The 15391-nt window shown below is 42.1% G+C and overlaps 1 protein-coding gene and 1 pseudogene across 9 annotated transcripts; one reads left to right on the top strand and one right to left on the bottom strand.

Annotated features, from left to right (window-relative positions):
• Positions 1 to 721: 721 nt before the first annotated feature.
• LOC100766794 (zinc finger protein OZF) lies at positions 722 to 14010 on the bottom strand. Of its 9 annotated transcripts, none has more exons than XM_035445465.1 (6): positions 13901 to 14010; positions 13304 to 13411; positions 12319 to 12467; positions 7212 to 7338; positions 6948 to 7008; positions 722 to 5652 (listed from the first exon to the last, which is right to left on the bottom strand). In XM_035445465.1, exons 4-6 carry the CDS (start codon positions 7243 to 7245, stop codon positions 4041 to 4043), a joined length of 1707 nt encoding a protein of 568 aa, XP_035301356.1. In that variant the 5' UTR covers positions 7246 to 7338; positions 12319 to 12467; positions 13304 to 13411; positions 13901 to 14010; the 3' UTR covers positions 722 to 4040. The 9 variants fall into 9 exon arrangements, with proteins under 9 accessions (XP_035301356.1, XP_035301354.1, XP_035301355.1 ...); XM_035445463.1 differs by having other exon boundaries at positions 12323 to 12467; XM_035445464.1 differs by having other exon boundaries at positions 12323 to 12440.
• Positions 6022 to 6764, top strand: LOC103163933 (annotated as a pseudogene).
• Positions 14011 to 15391: the final 1381 nt, after the last annotated feature.

Here is a 15391-nt window from a genome sequence, read left to right as displayed (position 1 = left end):
CACACAAACAATACACCAAGGGCCAGTAAGATGATTCTGGTGCTAAAGACACTTGCTGCCAAGCCTGTTTTCTTCCTGAGATCCAGCCCCAGGATCCACATGATTAAAGGAGAAAATGGATGTAGCTGTTTTTTGTTTTGTTTTTTGAGACAGGGTTTCTCTGTGGCTTTGGAGGCTGTCCACTAGCTCTTGTAGACCAGGCTGGTCTCGAACTCACAGAAAGAGATCAACCTGCTTCTGCTTCCTGAGTGCTGGGACTAAAGGTGTACGCCACTACCACCTGGCAAGCTGGAGCTTTTCTGTCCCACCTGCCAGTCCTACAGCTGCTTATAAAATAATCACTCAGAGGATTAATATTATAATTGTTTAGCTGATGGCTCAGGCATATTACTAGTTAGCTCTTACATATAAGTTAAGCCATTTCTATTAATCTGTATAACGTCATGTGGCTCATGGCTTACCAGTAATGCTCTAGCATCTTACTCCTCTGGCAGCTGATGACAGCTCTCTCAACTCTGCCTTCTTTTCCCCTGCATTTAGTTTGGCTTTCCTGCCTAGCTACATTCTGCCCTGCCAAAAGCCAAAGAAGCTTTATTCATCAACCAATAAAAGCAACACACATTCACAGCATACAGAAGAACATCCCACATTAAATGGATTCATGTAAGTTGTCCTCTGACCTCCACACATGCATGCCCTCACCCCTACATTAACAAATACATGCAATCTTAAAAGCTTTATTAGGGTACATACACATGGGAAACTTGGGTTCAAATCCTGGCTTATGAACCATTTTACTGCTTTGTGACTTTGTGAAAGTGGCTTCACTTCCCTGTGCCTATTAAGAGGGATGTATGTGTACCAGATTTCTTACCATGGTTTCAATAACCAGTTGGAGCATCAATACCCAGAACTGCTCTAACCAAGAATCTCTTGCTCTGTGCCTCAGTTTCTCACATGAGAAGTGAGAGATTCTTCAATTATTTTGTAATCACAGCTTAGTGTGCCTCAACAATAAGGGAAAGCTCCTTTTTATCATTCTCCTTGTCCTTGTCCAGGAACTCCTAGGCACAGCTTTGGCCCTGGCATGTCCACTTGCCCTCTATGAGGCCAGTGAAGCTTTAGCAGAGTCAAGACCAGGTGGGCCTCAATAGTGTATATGCCTTACACTGCATTTGTGGCCTTAGCCCACATAAGACTCCTTGGACATTTAGACCCCAAAAAAAGATTAGGTCCAGGCCTTCTTCCCATCCTTCCACACTAAACTAAGGTATTCCACCTCAAGGAAGGTTCTGGATTCCAAACTGACCCTAAGAACATTCTGATCCTGTCATACACCTCTGGCAATTAGTGGTGTGTCCCCAGACACATAATTAAGCCTCTCTGTGCTCTGCCTTGCCCACTCAGTAGTCCAGCCCTGTTCTCCAGGTACTTAGGCGACTAAAGTCAAGGGGCAGAATTCAAGGGCTACAGTATGAGTTCTAGGCCAGCCTAGGCAACTGAGACAGACTCTATATCAAAACACACATACAATTTCTTTTAACAGAAGCTTTCATTTGTTTGCAATTTTTGTTTCTTTTTGGGACAGGGGCTCAGTGTGGACCTGCTTATGAACAACTCAGCTACATGAATGTTCTCATATCAGATGGCCCTCATTGAATAGAATGCTTGCTCAAGCATACACAAGGCCTCAGCAGAAACAGCATGGTAGTGAAACATGTCACCCCAGTAGGAGGAGGAAGCAGAAAGGTCATGAGTTTAAGATCAGCCTACATTTCATGAGCCTATTTTAAAAATAAAGCCCCAAAACAATGATTAACAAAAATTATCAGGGCTCAGTGGACATTATGGCATGGCTCAGCAGGTAAAGGTTCTTACAGCCAAGACTGATGGATGTGATTTTGTTCTTAGGACCCAAATGATAGAAAGGGAGAACTGGGTTCCTTCCACAGGTTGTCATCTGATTTCAAACTATACTATGCATGTGCACAAAGACAATAATAACTAATTAAATCTTAAAGGAAAAAGTGGTAAGAGATGGTTTAGCAGTTTAGTACTTGGCATAGATTGTATGGCAACCATTGCTGTATGATAAAGTTCCAGCATTTCGGCATTGCAGATCTTAATTCTCCAGCATCCTCAGCCCTATCTCTCTCTCCAATACCTGCAAGTTCCTGAGAAAAGTGTCAAGCCCAACCCGCAGGGGCCCTTGCACCATCTTCAAGAATACCAACCAGGTAAGAACTGGCAGGTTAACTTAACCCACATGTCCACTCCTAAAAAACTCCATTATCTCCTAACTTGTTGACACTTTTATAGGATAGATGGAGGCATTTCCTACTTCCAGAGAAACAGCAGATGTGATGGCTCAGGTGTTCCTGAAGAACATGTCATCCCTCAATTTGGTGTGCCATCTCCCCAGGCTCCTGGGATTTCAATGCTGGTACCACCTCTCCAGGCTCAAGAGGGTACCTATCCAGAAACTGGGACCTGGCTTTCCAAATGTCCCAATGAAGGGCATATCTGCTCTCCTGTACTGTTCATCTACCCATGTCTCTTTCATATAACCAGGCCATTTCTCTGTTCCATCATTCCTGGAAGTCTTCCCTCTTCCCGTGGCTAGCCCCATTCATAGGACCAGTATTAATAATCGATTTTTCAATCCTAGCAACCTGCCTTTTCTGCTGCAAGTAACAGGTGCCTGAGGTCTCCAGAGTGGAAGTTAACCAAAGCTTCTTGACCCATACTTCCCACTGAGCATGAGCCCATGCACACTCACCTCCCCACATTGTCCCAGGCATGCAAGAAGTAGCCAGACTTAACCCAGCACCCACATACCCAGAGAGTCTGGAAAGCCCTAAGAAAGCCCACCAAGGGTCAGCTCCTCCCTTGGAGTTGCTCAAGACCATGCCTACAGGGTATTTAAGACCTGGTGTCAGACCTGCCATGATTTCTCTCCTGCCTGAGAGTCACCGGGGGAGTTCTCTGTTCTGCTTTGCTATTAAATCTGGTCTTACTAATTTGGTTTAATTGGGCTTATAGTATCAGTAAAAGATACCAAATAACTGGGGATCCAATACTTACCACACACTATATGTTATAAAGTTTCCTTAAGCATTTTCCTGTGGGAAATTCTTTGCAAGCTTCAGTGGAGGATGGGGATATAAACAATGGCAGTCGCTTTAATTAAAATTCTTGGGGGAAAAAAGTCTACCACCACAGAAACACATAGTGTGATAGCCATGCCTACTCCCACCCAAGAATCCCCATTGTGTCCTCTTGATTGCACCAAGGATAAAGATCTTAAAGATTTACTAACTGGACACACCTAATCTCAAGGAGGAAAGCACACTATGAAAGGAAACAATGGGCTTACATCCAGAGAGGCATTTAGATACTTGCTAAATTTATCACTTTTTGCCTCAGGAAAATGTGATGAGTTTGACAGCTGTTTTCATCCTGGAATCATTAAGTCTGCTTTCAGTCTTGCTTGAGTCTAAACTAATGAGATGGAGGATATCCTTCTGTATATATGTTTCTCTTATTGGTTGATAAATAAAACACTGTTTGGCCAATAGAGGCAGGAAGATAAGCGAGACTAGGAGACAAAAATTCTGGGAAAAATAGGCATAGAAAGACCATGAAGAGACAACATGTAGAGACAGGGAGGATAGGACGTGCCAGGCATTCTCTGGTAAGATAAAGCCATGTAGAAATACATAGAACAGTAGTTATGGTTAATAATTAAGACAGAGCTAGCCAATAAGAAGCCCTAGATACTGGCCAACAGTTTTGTAACTAATATAGCATCTGTATGCTTTGTTGGGACTGAAAGGGCGGTAGGACCAGCTAGAAAGAAAAACTCCAGCAACACTAATGTTCATTTATAGAGTATAAAAGGTGGTCTTTTTCAACAAAGCAGCAGCTGTCCCGGATTCACTCTCAGATATGGCAGGCTCCTTCCTTTGCTGACACCTGATTTCCTCTTTGGGACCTGAACCCCTATGAACCTGGACTCCAGCAAGAGTAGAAAACACAGTTCAGTTTCCAGCACCCACATGGCAGCTCACTTCTGAAATTACTACATTGATTACATCCATATGGTACTGTCTAGTATGAATTCGTTTGTGACTAAGAAGATGACTCTTTGTTGCAAAGGCTTTATCACATTGATTACATGCATAAGGTTTCTCTCCAGTATGAATTCTTTCATGGCTGAGAAGATACTTCTTCAGTGCAAAGGATTTAGCACACTGATTGCATTCATAAGGCCTCTCTCCAGTATGATTTCTTTCATGACCAAGAAGATTCTTCTTTGCTGCAAAGGCTTTACCACACTGATTACATTCATAGGGTTTCTTATCAGTATGAATTATTTCATGCCTATGAAGACTACTCTTCTGAACAAAGGCTTTACCACATTGATTACATGCATAGGGTTTCTCTCCAGTATGAATTCTTTCATGACTTTGAAGACTACTCTTCTGTGCAAAGGTTTTACCACATTGATTACATCCATAGGGTTTCTCGCCACTATGACTTCTTTCATGACTGTGAAGATTACTCTTCTGTGCAAAGGCTTTACCACATTCATTACATTCATAGGGTTTCTCTCCACTATGATTTCTTTCATGACTGAGAAGATGACTCTTCTGTGCAAACGCTTTACCACATTGATTACATTCATAAGGTTTCTCTCCAGTATGAATTCTTTCATGACTAAGAAGATTACTCTTCCTTGCAAAGGCTTTGCCACATTGATTACATGCATAGGGTTTCTCTCCAGTATGAATTCTTTCATGACTGAGAAGCTTATACTTCTCTGCAAAAGCTTTACCACATTGATTACATACATAGGGTTTCTCTCCAGTATGACTTCTTTGATGACAGAGAAGATTCTTCTTCAGTGAAAAGGCTTTACCACATTGATTACAGCCATAGGGTTTCTCTCCAGTATGACTTCTTAGATGAGTAAGAAGATGACTTTTATGCGCAAAGGCTTTACCACACTGATTGCATTCATAGGGTTTCTCTCCAGTATGACGTCTATTATATATTTGAAGATAAGTGGGACATGCAAAGGCTTTATAACTTTGATTATACTCATAGGGTTTTCCTTCCAAATGAGTTTTTTGGTGTACTTTCAAAGAGGAATCAGATCCAAAGGCTTTATCATATTGATTACATATACAGAGATCCTCTTCCTTATTGGTTGTGTTGTGTATTTGAAGACGCCTGCAATGGCTAAAGCCTTTAGTAGATGGCTCACATTTACTATTTTCTCTGCCCACATGAGTTTTTTCACATCTCTGAAGAGAACTTGAAGAACTCAGAGTTTGACCACATTGATTACAATTGTAACATTTTCTTATACTGTGAGTCAAACTACATGTGCACAGTGAACCAGTACAGAGAGATGAATTTCCATATTCCTGGTACTCATAAGGTTTTTCTCCAGTGAGAATTTCTTGATGTGTTCCCACAGAAGTTAGAAAACCACTTAACTGTAAACTTGTACCACAGTCGTCATGTCTTCTCATGTTGGGGACTACTAAAGAACTCCCATTTTTTCTGAGAGAGACAGAAGTACAATGCTTATTTCCATACCCCTTATGCTCATAGGGCTTATATCCAGAGTGACAGATGACATACCTGGTAGAGGAAGATAACAAATAAGAAGTTTTCACATTCACAAAGTCAAGCATTTCATGTCACATACAGATGTGGTATAGAGATTCAGGTTTCTACACCATGTTCTCTCATAAAGTGCTCCTCTCACTAAACTGTGGTAAGTCACTCACAAAGTATATGAGGAACACTAGCTTTAATATGGAACATTTGCTTATAAAAGGTCTCGGACATACAGTAATCACCTTATCAATGTGTATACCTTATATGACAATTGAATGGTGTGACACTAAGTAGATGAATAGTTCTACAACATGCAGATTCAAACTATGACATCTATTAGGGCATTGCTTCTTTGTCTTGTCCTTAAAGAAATGCTTTGCAGAGCCAAAGATGGAGCCGAGGCGACCTGAGCGAAGGTTGCGGTAAACCCAGGTGCGGGAGAACCTGGGCAAGCACTGGCGACTGGGAGGAGGGCATACGGTGCCCTTCATCCCTTGGAGTGTCCAAGATGGAAAATCATAAAGTGCTATCAAAGATGATTTAATATTAAATATCATATCCAGAAAAGTTAAACAACTTCCAGAGTCAGAAAGGAATCTGCTTGAACTGGATCAGCATATGTTGGACTTAATGCTGGTTTCAGTGGCCTCATAGCAAACAGTCTTTTTCGGCACATCTTGCATGTGACACAGGCTCGACTAGCTTCCAGCTTACCCACGGCCGTGATGCCTTTTTTGACAGCGACCCTGACATGTAAATTTTGTAAGTTACCCTTTGAGTACAGGTGATCTGAACTGTGAGACCTGTACCATGACCCGGGGCGCACTAGTTGGTTTTGGTCTGAGTGGTGTATACCCTATCCTTTTGGCTATACCTATGAATGGGGGCCTTGCTGCCAGGTATGAATCAAGCCCTCTACCACGGAGAGGAAACATCTTAAATTACTGGATTACAGTTTCTACGCCTGTCTGCAGAAAGATGGTATTTCCCATTCTACTTCAGACTGTGTTTGCAGCCTACCTTGAGTCTAGACTATATAGACTACTCATAAAAGCCCGTCAGCTATTTGAACCTGGCTTAGAAAATTCACTGATTTGAAGCAAATATGTACAACAAAAATAAAATGGTGAAAATAAAAAAAAGAAATGCTTTGCAAATGGTGATCAGCTACCTGACATTGAAGTACATGGTACCATGAGAATTTAATAATCATCACAAACCTATGCTTATTTACACCATTGCTTTTCATTCAAAGTTGAGGGTATAATAACATTTCTTCAGACATACATATATATCAACTTGCACATGAAAATTACCTTCCATTTCTTCTGGACCTCTGGCAATGTTCTTCAATATTGTGGTCTCCCCATTTGTACCCTACAACACAGTACCAGAAATTGTATGTATATATTGTTGGAAATTAGACACAGTTAAAATTAGTCTTTCATGAATCTTAGTACCATGCCTGATTTGTCCACCAGATTCTTCCCCTTCCATATTCAAGATCACAAAAGAGCACCAATGTCCATGAAAAGTGTGTCCCCTTAAGTTAAAAGGTGACAGGAAGCTCACATTCTCACCTATGGAAGTGAGGCTCCAGTAGGTTTCCAGCATCACATCTTTGTAGAGATTCTTCTGAGAAAGATCCAGCAAAGCCCACTCTTCATGAGTGAAGTTCACATGAACATCCTCATAGGTCACTGCATCCTAAAATGTCCCATATATGTTCATAATTAAAATGGTGAGACTGACTGGAATGCAGATGTACACTTCATTGAGAATATATTTACAAAACTCTGTGTGCTCTGATACATTCTATGGCATGGGTGTTGTAGAAAATTATTTTAAGATGTGTTACTTTTGTATACGCTGCATTTGTGTAACTCTGTGAAGCTATGATTCTTTGCCTGTCTAAAACACCTGGTAGTCTAATAAACATCTGGACAGTCAATAGTGAGGCAAAAGAAAAATAGGCAGGGATAGCAGGCAACAAGTAGAAACAGGAGGAGAAAAGGAGAAAGAAAGAAAGAAAGAAAGAAAGAAAGAAAGAAAGAAAGAAAGAAAGAGAAAAGAAGGAAGGAAGGAAGGAAAAGAAAAGAAAGAAAGAGGAGCGAGAAAAGGAGAAGAGGACATCAGGGACCAGCTGCCCAGCCACCAGCCAGCCACAGAGTAAGAGTGAAAATAAGATATACAGAAGTCAGAAAAGGAAAATGTACAGAGGCAAAAGGTAGTCCGGATAAATAAGTTAAGAAAAACTAGCTAGAGGGGCTGGAGAGATGGCTTAGAGGTTAAGAGCACCATCTGCTCTTCCAGAGGTCCTGAGTTCAATTCCCAGCAACCACATGGTGGCTCACAACCATCCGTTATGAGATCTGGTGCCCTCTTCTGGTGTGCAGATATACATGGAAGCAGAATGTTGTATACATAATAAATAAAATTTAAAAAAAAAACTAGCTAGAAATAAACCAAGCTAAGGTCGGGCATTCATAACAAAGACTAAGACTCCGTGTGTGATTTATTTGGGATCTGGATGGCATTCCCCCCCCCCCCGCCAAAAATAATAAGAGCTCTGTCATTTCTAGAATTTTGGAAGTTGATACAACTTGACAGTTAACCCAATTTTTTTTTTCAGGATCCCCTAAAGATGCCATCACCCCCAGACAGCAGAAAGTAACTTTAAGAACACAATGCCCACATTCCCAAGAGCAGAGGTGAGTGGTTTTGGTCACTCATTGGATTATGAATATTTGTCATTGTTTAGGGGGATTGGTTACAAAATGGTGTTGGTCACAGTCGGGAAGAAAGTTGAATTTAGGGGATTAGATTCAAGGATTTTGTTTTGAAAAAAAAAAAGAGAGGATACAGATAGGATAAAAGTGAATCTACTCTGAAAAGAAAAAATGGAGGATATATATTTAATAAGATAAAAAGGTAGATTATTAAATCTACTCTTAAAAGGTAACTACTAGTTTTCAATATCTTACATTGGATTAGACTTTGTATATTGTATACAAATATTGTATATTGATAAATTTGAAATTAATTGGTTAAAACATACTGTACATACATTTCTAATGTTGTTCAAGGTATTGTACCTATATAGCTCATTTAACAATGTAATGCAAATTTCTAGTCCTTGAAAGTTATTATTTTCAACTGTGTAAGATAATAAGGAAATACAGGTTAGTAATTGGTCACCTATTACAATCAAACTTGTAGCCACAATAGTTATGTTTTCAAGGTCAGAGATATGTTTTAGATAGATAGATCATCTTCAAACACATCAGAGATCTACAGAATACAGTATTTAAAATGTTTTAATAGCATAAGTTTTTTTTTTTATGACAATGAGACATGTCTGCTCCTGGCAGCACCAATCTACATAAAAGAAGATGATAAGCATCAAAAAAAACCTCCACATGGAGTTTACTTTCTTTGTGACAAAAGTTAGCCACTTGGCAAGAATGTGTCCTTGACTCAACTGCTGGCAGTATGCTGTCCCAATTGGACAACCAGGACATAAAAAGGAGTGACTGCAAACCTTGCCAAGACAAGGTGGGACAGTCCCTCAGAATATCCTGCTTCACAGAAATGTCTGTCACATATGCTAGGCCTATAAGTCAAAGATGGATGCCCCAACTTTGCAGAAGAACCCTGGGTGACTGTCCAGGCAGTCAGCTGTTTTTATCATTTCTCACAGTTTTTGGAACTCGATTGCTTGAACGTTCTGCCAGACTCAGAAAGGAAACTCACTAAAGATATGTAAAGTGTAAAAATTTAAGAGACATTAAAAGATAACTTCATAATGCAAATTAGAATAGAAAGTAAATTAGCTACTAGATTCTGGCCTATGGGGAACAGGAAATACTTGCAGACTCAGACCCTAAGCCACACGAAGGGACCCTGAGGATGGACTTAATCATGCCCAGCCAGAATAGGCCAGGATTGCTGGTTATGTTTAGACACCTGGTCCCTGTTATAATCCATAAGGATAGGAATTAACCAGACTGTCAGCCCATTGACTGACAAAACTCACTGTGACTGGGGACAACCCAAATTAAAGTACTGCTTGATGGGTTAATTCATCAGAATAACAACAATATTACTGAGTCCCTGGGTCTGCTTGGTAGGCATGTACCAATGGTTTGACTAAATGTGTCTCTTCTGATGCTTAGCATACTAAGTAGACAGGCTGATCAGGACCTGATGGTATTAAAGGATTCCATTTCTGAATTAAAACAGTAGTCAGATTCCCTTATAAAAACACATGATCGTACAAAATTGAAAAGGCTTAGACTTACTTCTCATAAGATGAAGGAAACTATACCATGTATGACTTTGGGGGGTGAGGAGGTGTTGATCCTATGCTAATTGATCAGGAGTAATTTGAAAAAAAAACATTGCCAAGGTTGACAGAATAATTGATACCAGTCTCTGTTCTCCTTGAACCACTGGCTAATACTCTGATACTCTGCTATCAGCACTGCCTGGGCATTTAATTCTAATTCTGATTAGATTAATGGTAGAGCACTGCATTGTGATATTTTCTTTGTGCTCTAACAAATAAAGTTTGCCTGAAGATCAGAGGGTGGAGCTAGCCACTAGTTAACCATAGAGGCCAGGCAGTGGTGGTACACACCTTTGATCCCAGCACTTGGGATCTCAGGCCTTTGATCCCAGCACTAGGAAGGTGGAGATAGGAATATAAGGCAGGTGGAGACGTGATCTCTTGCTCATTCAGACTGAGGATTTGTAGAGACAAGAGCTCAAGTCCTTCCATCTGAGGATTCAGTAGAGGTAAGAAGTCTTTCTAGTGGCTGGCTCCTTTACTTCTCTGCTTTCAGCATTTCCCCCAATATCTGACTCCATTTTTTTTTATTATTAAGACCAATTAGAATTCATGCTACACTACATTTTAACTAAAACAGGATAAGTCCATGATTTGATTCATTAACTCAGTTCAGTGGGGAATGTAACAGGCCCAAGTCCTTAGTAGGCCCCCAGACCTTAGCACAATGGACTCCATGATGGAAGTGCCATTCAGGATGTAAAACTCAGCACATAGACAGTACCACCTGCCAAAAGAAAACAAATGCCTAATCCATCAAAGTGGATATTTATAGTAAGTCTCTAAATGGAATAACCTTGTTTTTTAGTCTGTAGTTCAGCTTCTGGACAACTGTTCTTGTTAAATAAGCTTGTCAACCTAGAACATGGTTTTTGTGTTTAAAAGCTCATCTGAAAAGGTCTCTGGGCTACATTGCGATCCAGAACAGCCAGTGTAGGTGCAGGCCAGATAATAAAGACTTTCTGTTGCCTTAAACCCACGTCCCAGCAGTCTTCTCTGGTGAATGCCCACAACAAGAACCTCATAAACTTTCTCCATAATTGACCACATACTCAGACACAAAACAAGTCTCAACAGATACAAGAAAACTGAAATAAATTCCCGAATCCTATCACACAACCACAGGTTAAAGCTGGATGTCAAAAATAGCTAAAGCATCAAAAAGCTTACAAACTGAACCTCAACACCTCTCTTAATGAATGAAAAATGGGTCAAGATAGAAATAAAGAAAGAAATAAAAGACTTTCTAGTGGTAACCATGCCACAGACTGAATGCTTTCTGAAGACATCAGTCCATGGGGCTGGAGAGATGGCTCAGCAGTTAAGAGCACTGGCAGCTCTTCTGGAGGTCCTGAGTTCCATTCCCAGCACCCATATGGTGGCTCACAGCCATCTGTAGTGAGATCTAATTTCCTCACCTGGAATAAAGGCATACATTCAGATGGAGCACTCATATATATAAAATAAATAGTCGTTCTCTTCTTGAAAGGAGGCATCACAGTGGGCAGGCATGGGACTGATACAAAGGCAGGCAGGCAGAAGGAAATGCTTGCCTTGCACTGGTCTTTTGAAACCTCAAAGCTAACCCACACTGACACACCTATACAAACAAGACACACCTACTCCCACAAGGGCATACCCGTCAAGGAGCGGGTGTTAGGCTCACATGAGTCCTTGGAAAGAAGACTCTAGAGACACCTAAGAATGAATTTAGCCTTTCGAGGCTGAAGGGAGATTCAGTCTGGATGGACTGAAGCCTTTCCCTTCACCCAGGACATTTTTATTTTTCTCAATATTTACACTTTAGCCAGTTAATTAACATATGTTCAAAAAATCTGAATGAAGCTTCCAAAAATACAATGCCAAGTGCAAATTCTTGACTCATCAGGTACCACAGTTTTCTAAGTTTCCCAAATCAAGTTTGGCATAGGCTTTGTATCCTTGGGAAACTCAGACAAGATTCACATAGAGCAACAAGAGAAACAAGGTTATCTGCTAATCAAAAGATGGATTAGGTCTAGGTGCTAACACTCTGCAGCCAGGCCACGTGTAGCCCAGCAGGAACACTGCCACACATACCTCCTTATTTTACACAATTACTTCCACTAATTGGGAACCAAGCATTCAAAGATAGGATCCAGAGAGTGTTGAGCAAATATAAACCATGACAGGAATACAACCTAAGAAGAAAGAGAACTATAGGAAAAAGAGTGTATGATATTAAGGCAAACAGAGAGAGGAAGAGGGAAAATATTAAACAATTCAAAGCCTCCAAACTTAGCCTTCAGTCCATATCTTTTCTCTGAGAACATGGCATTATATCTTGTTTCCCTCCCTACCTACTTGCTTCAGAGAACCTGAGAAACCTTGGATCAGGTCTGGTGGAAGCGACGAAGGCAGTCAGTCTCCTGGTGTGCTTGACTGTATCAGTTGTAGATGATGCCATCCTGAAGCTGTGTTTCTAAGTGGGTAGATGGGACACACAAAGCTACAAAAGTCTTAAATTTTATTCAACTTTTTTACCTTTTTCTAGAAAGGACTTCTCTGTGTAGCCCTGGCAGCCCTGGAACTCCCTCTTGCAGGCTAACCTCTGCCTCCCAATTGCTGGGATTAAGGCATGCACCACCACCGCTGATTTAACTATTCTAAAAAATTGAACTCAAAAGTCTTCAGACAGCAAACATGAAGAGTCACAAATCTGTCTACTGACAGAACAGACCATAATCCACTAGGATAAAATGGGTGGGGCCAAGCAACATATTGTGTTTGGGGGCTGAGGAGAAGGTGAAAGAGACAGAGGACAAATTGGCTTCAACAGTTACAATCAATGTGATGAAACGTTTGGATGGACTCAGCTGTCTCTGGTTAGGGTCACGGAATTCTTTCCTCTGTTCCTTTGCTGTGTGTGGCCTACCTGCCCAAGCCATAGGCACCATCTCCTCCTGTATTCATGCAAACCTCATTAAAGGGTCTTTTTAAATGAAAGGGTGTAACAGTGCACATTTAACCATGGAGACATGAGGATCCTACTGGCAGTTGTGCCTGATGGAGGATGGGCTTGCCCTAGCAGGGAACTGGACTAACCTTGAGTGGTTTGCTGTCATTTGGGCTCTTATGTCAATATTATATTAATACAGAATTTGAGCTTTAGAAACAGGGAAAGTCAAATAGAAAGGCTAACAATTTAAGCCAGCAACAGAAATCACATGAGAAAAAGTCATCATGAAGGAAAACTGATCAACAGTGACGCCATCTAGCGCCAAACTTTGAATGCAACTACAATAAAGACTGCACTGAACTGAGCGATGGTGGCCGCACACTCACCTTTACACCCAGCACTTGCGTGTTCGAGGCCAGCCTGGTCTACAGAGTGAGTTCCAGGACAGCCAGGGTTACACAGAGAAACCAATGGGGGGTGCGGAGATTTACTGTCTGGGAAAGAATAAAGAAATCAACAGAACATGAGAGCAAACTTAGAAATAAAAACACAATTAATAGAGGCCAGGAAACCCAGTGACTAGACCATCCTGGAATCTACATGCAAATGTGTTAATGACACAGACTTTACGCCCTGCACAGAACTAACTGCAGACGGATTTACACCTGAATGTTCAGTGACAAGTGCAGAACTTCTAGAAGACTCTAGAGTGACCAGGGCTGTGAGTTAGCAAATGTGCCTTCCCTGGCCACAGTAAAAGAAAAACAAAACAAAACAAAACAAAACAACAGTGCACGCGCGGGCCCTGCACGGTGACAAGGCCGCGTGCACACCAGCTCTCCCGCCCCCCAGGCTCTGCACGGGCGGGCGCATCAGGCAGAGCCGTTCGCCGCCCCGCTTCTGCCCGGGGCTGCAGGGAACTTGGGACAAGCGGAGTCGCTCCGGCACGGCTCCCCGCGTGCGGACGGCGGCCGCTCGCTCACCATGGCGGCCTCCGTGCTCGCCGCGCTGTCCTCACGGCTGCCGGCACCGGGTCACAGCTCAGCACTCGCGACACTACAGCCTTCCTCACTCACGGTCGCCCCGGACTACAGCGTGGGAGACCGGAAGTTCCCGCCTCCATCTGACTGGCAGTCCATCTGGAGGCCCTGATTGGCTGCCTAGACCAGAGTGACAGACACTCTTGTTGTCAATGGACCCCACACAGTGGTTGCCAGACCTGGCCTCCACTCCAGGCACCGAACTCCCCCAGAACTAGAGAGACTGGCACTGGAGCAGAACTTGGGGCTGGGCTGTAAATAAAGTCTCCCCTGAACTCAGCCTGCACCCAGTAGGACTCATTTCTCCGGCATTAGTGAGGTTTTTGCTACGAAACTGAGAAAGGACAAAGGAAACCAGCCCAGCTGTGGAAAACGTGCTGATTTTCATTTTTGTACAAATAAAGTTTCATTTTAAAAAATACACACCAGGAATTTGCTGTCTTTTAAGCTATTATTGTATAGAAACGATCCATCAATATAAATAATTTTAGTGAACTAAACCCTATGGGATCAGTGCGAACTTCTTTGAATTAATCACTCCACATTTACTATAGAGCCTCAATATTCTGATGACTATGAATATTTTATTGCCTACTTGACATAGGAGCTTCCAGATTTGTTTTCCTCTCAATTCTGCATCATTAGTGAAATTAAGTAAGCCAAATTAAGAATAGTTATTTTTACATCATGCTACAATTGTTGCATTTTCTTTGCAGCCCTGGCTAGACAGGAACTCACTGTGTAGACCAGGCTAGCCTAAAAGTCCATAAAGATCTTTTTCCCTCTGCTGCGGAGTGCTAAGATTACAGGCCTGCACCCCATGCCTGACACCTATTAATTCTGCACATTTACTAATGAAATAAGCAGAACTAGGTGTGGCATAAAATTGCACTGTCCATAAGACCAGTGTGAGATTTAGAGCAAATGGCAAATGTGCAGCCTCTGACATTCCAGAGTTTTGGACCATAAGTGTCAGTCTTTGTCCTGAGGGCCACATGGGTCTATGGCACCCTGGTCTTCACCCCCATTTCCACAGTCCACTTTTTAGACATCCCTGTCTGGAATCCACAATGGTGCTGAAGCAGCAGGCAGGAACAGCGGCAATGGGAAGAAGCCTGCCTGGCTGCTTTACTGTGAGCTCCACTGTTTTGGGGATGAATTTTGTCCTGTGTCCTGCTTGCAGGCCCTCCACTGAGCATTCTTGAAAGCCACACTCACACTTGACTGGCATGCTCAGTCTGCCTCAGGTAATGTAGTTTCCCAGGGCTCCTTGTTTCTACCCGAACTTGGAAAAAAGCAGGTGGAGTCACGTGCTAATGATGATTACAGAATGGCGGGATGTGGGGGGCACAGAGGTCCTGGTACTCACAGAGAAGCTGTAATGGGACCAGGAAGTGAAGCACCCAGGGCTGTCTGCTCAGTGGGAGAGATACT

This window comes from Cricetulus griseus, chromosome 5, assembly GCF_003668045.3.
Source record: "Cricetulus griseus strain 17A/GY chromosome 5, alternate assembly CriGri-PICRH-1.0, whole genome shotgun sequence".
Taxonomy (NCBI): domain Eukaryota; kingdom Metazoa; phylum Chordata; class Mammalia; order Rodentia; family Cricetidae; genus Cricetulus; species Cricetulus griseus.
The sequence above is the reverse complement of the archived record's forward strand: the minus strand, read 5'-3'. Positions and strand labels throughout refer to the sequence as shown.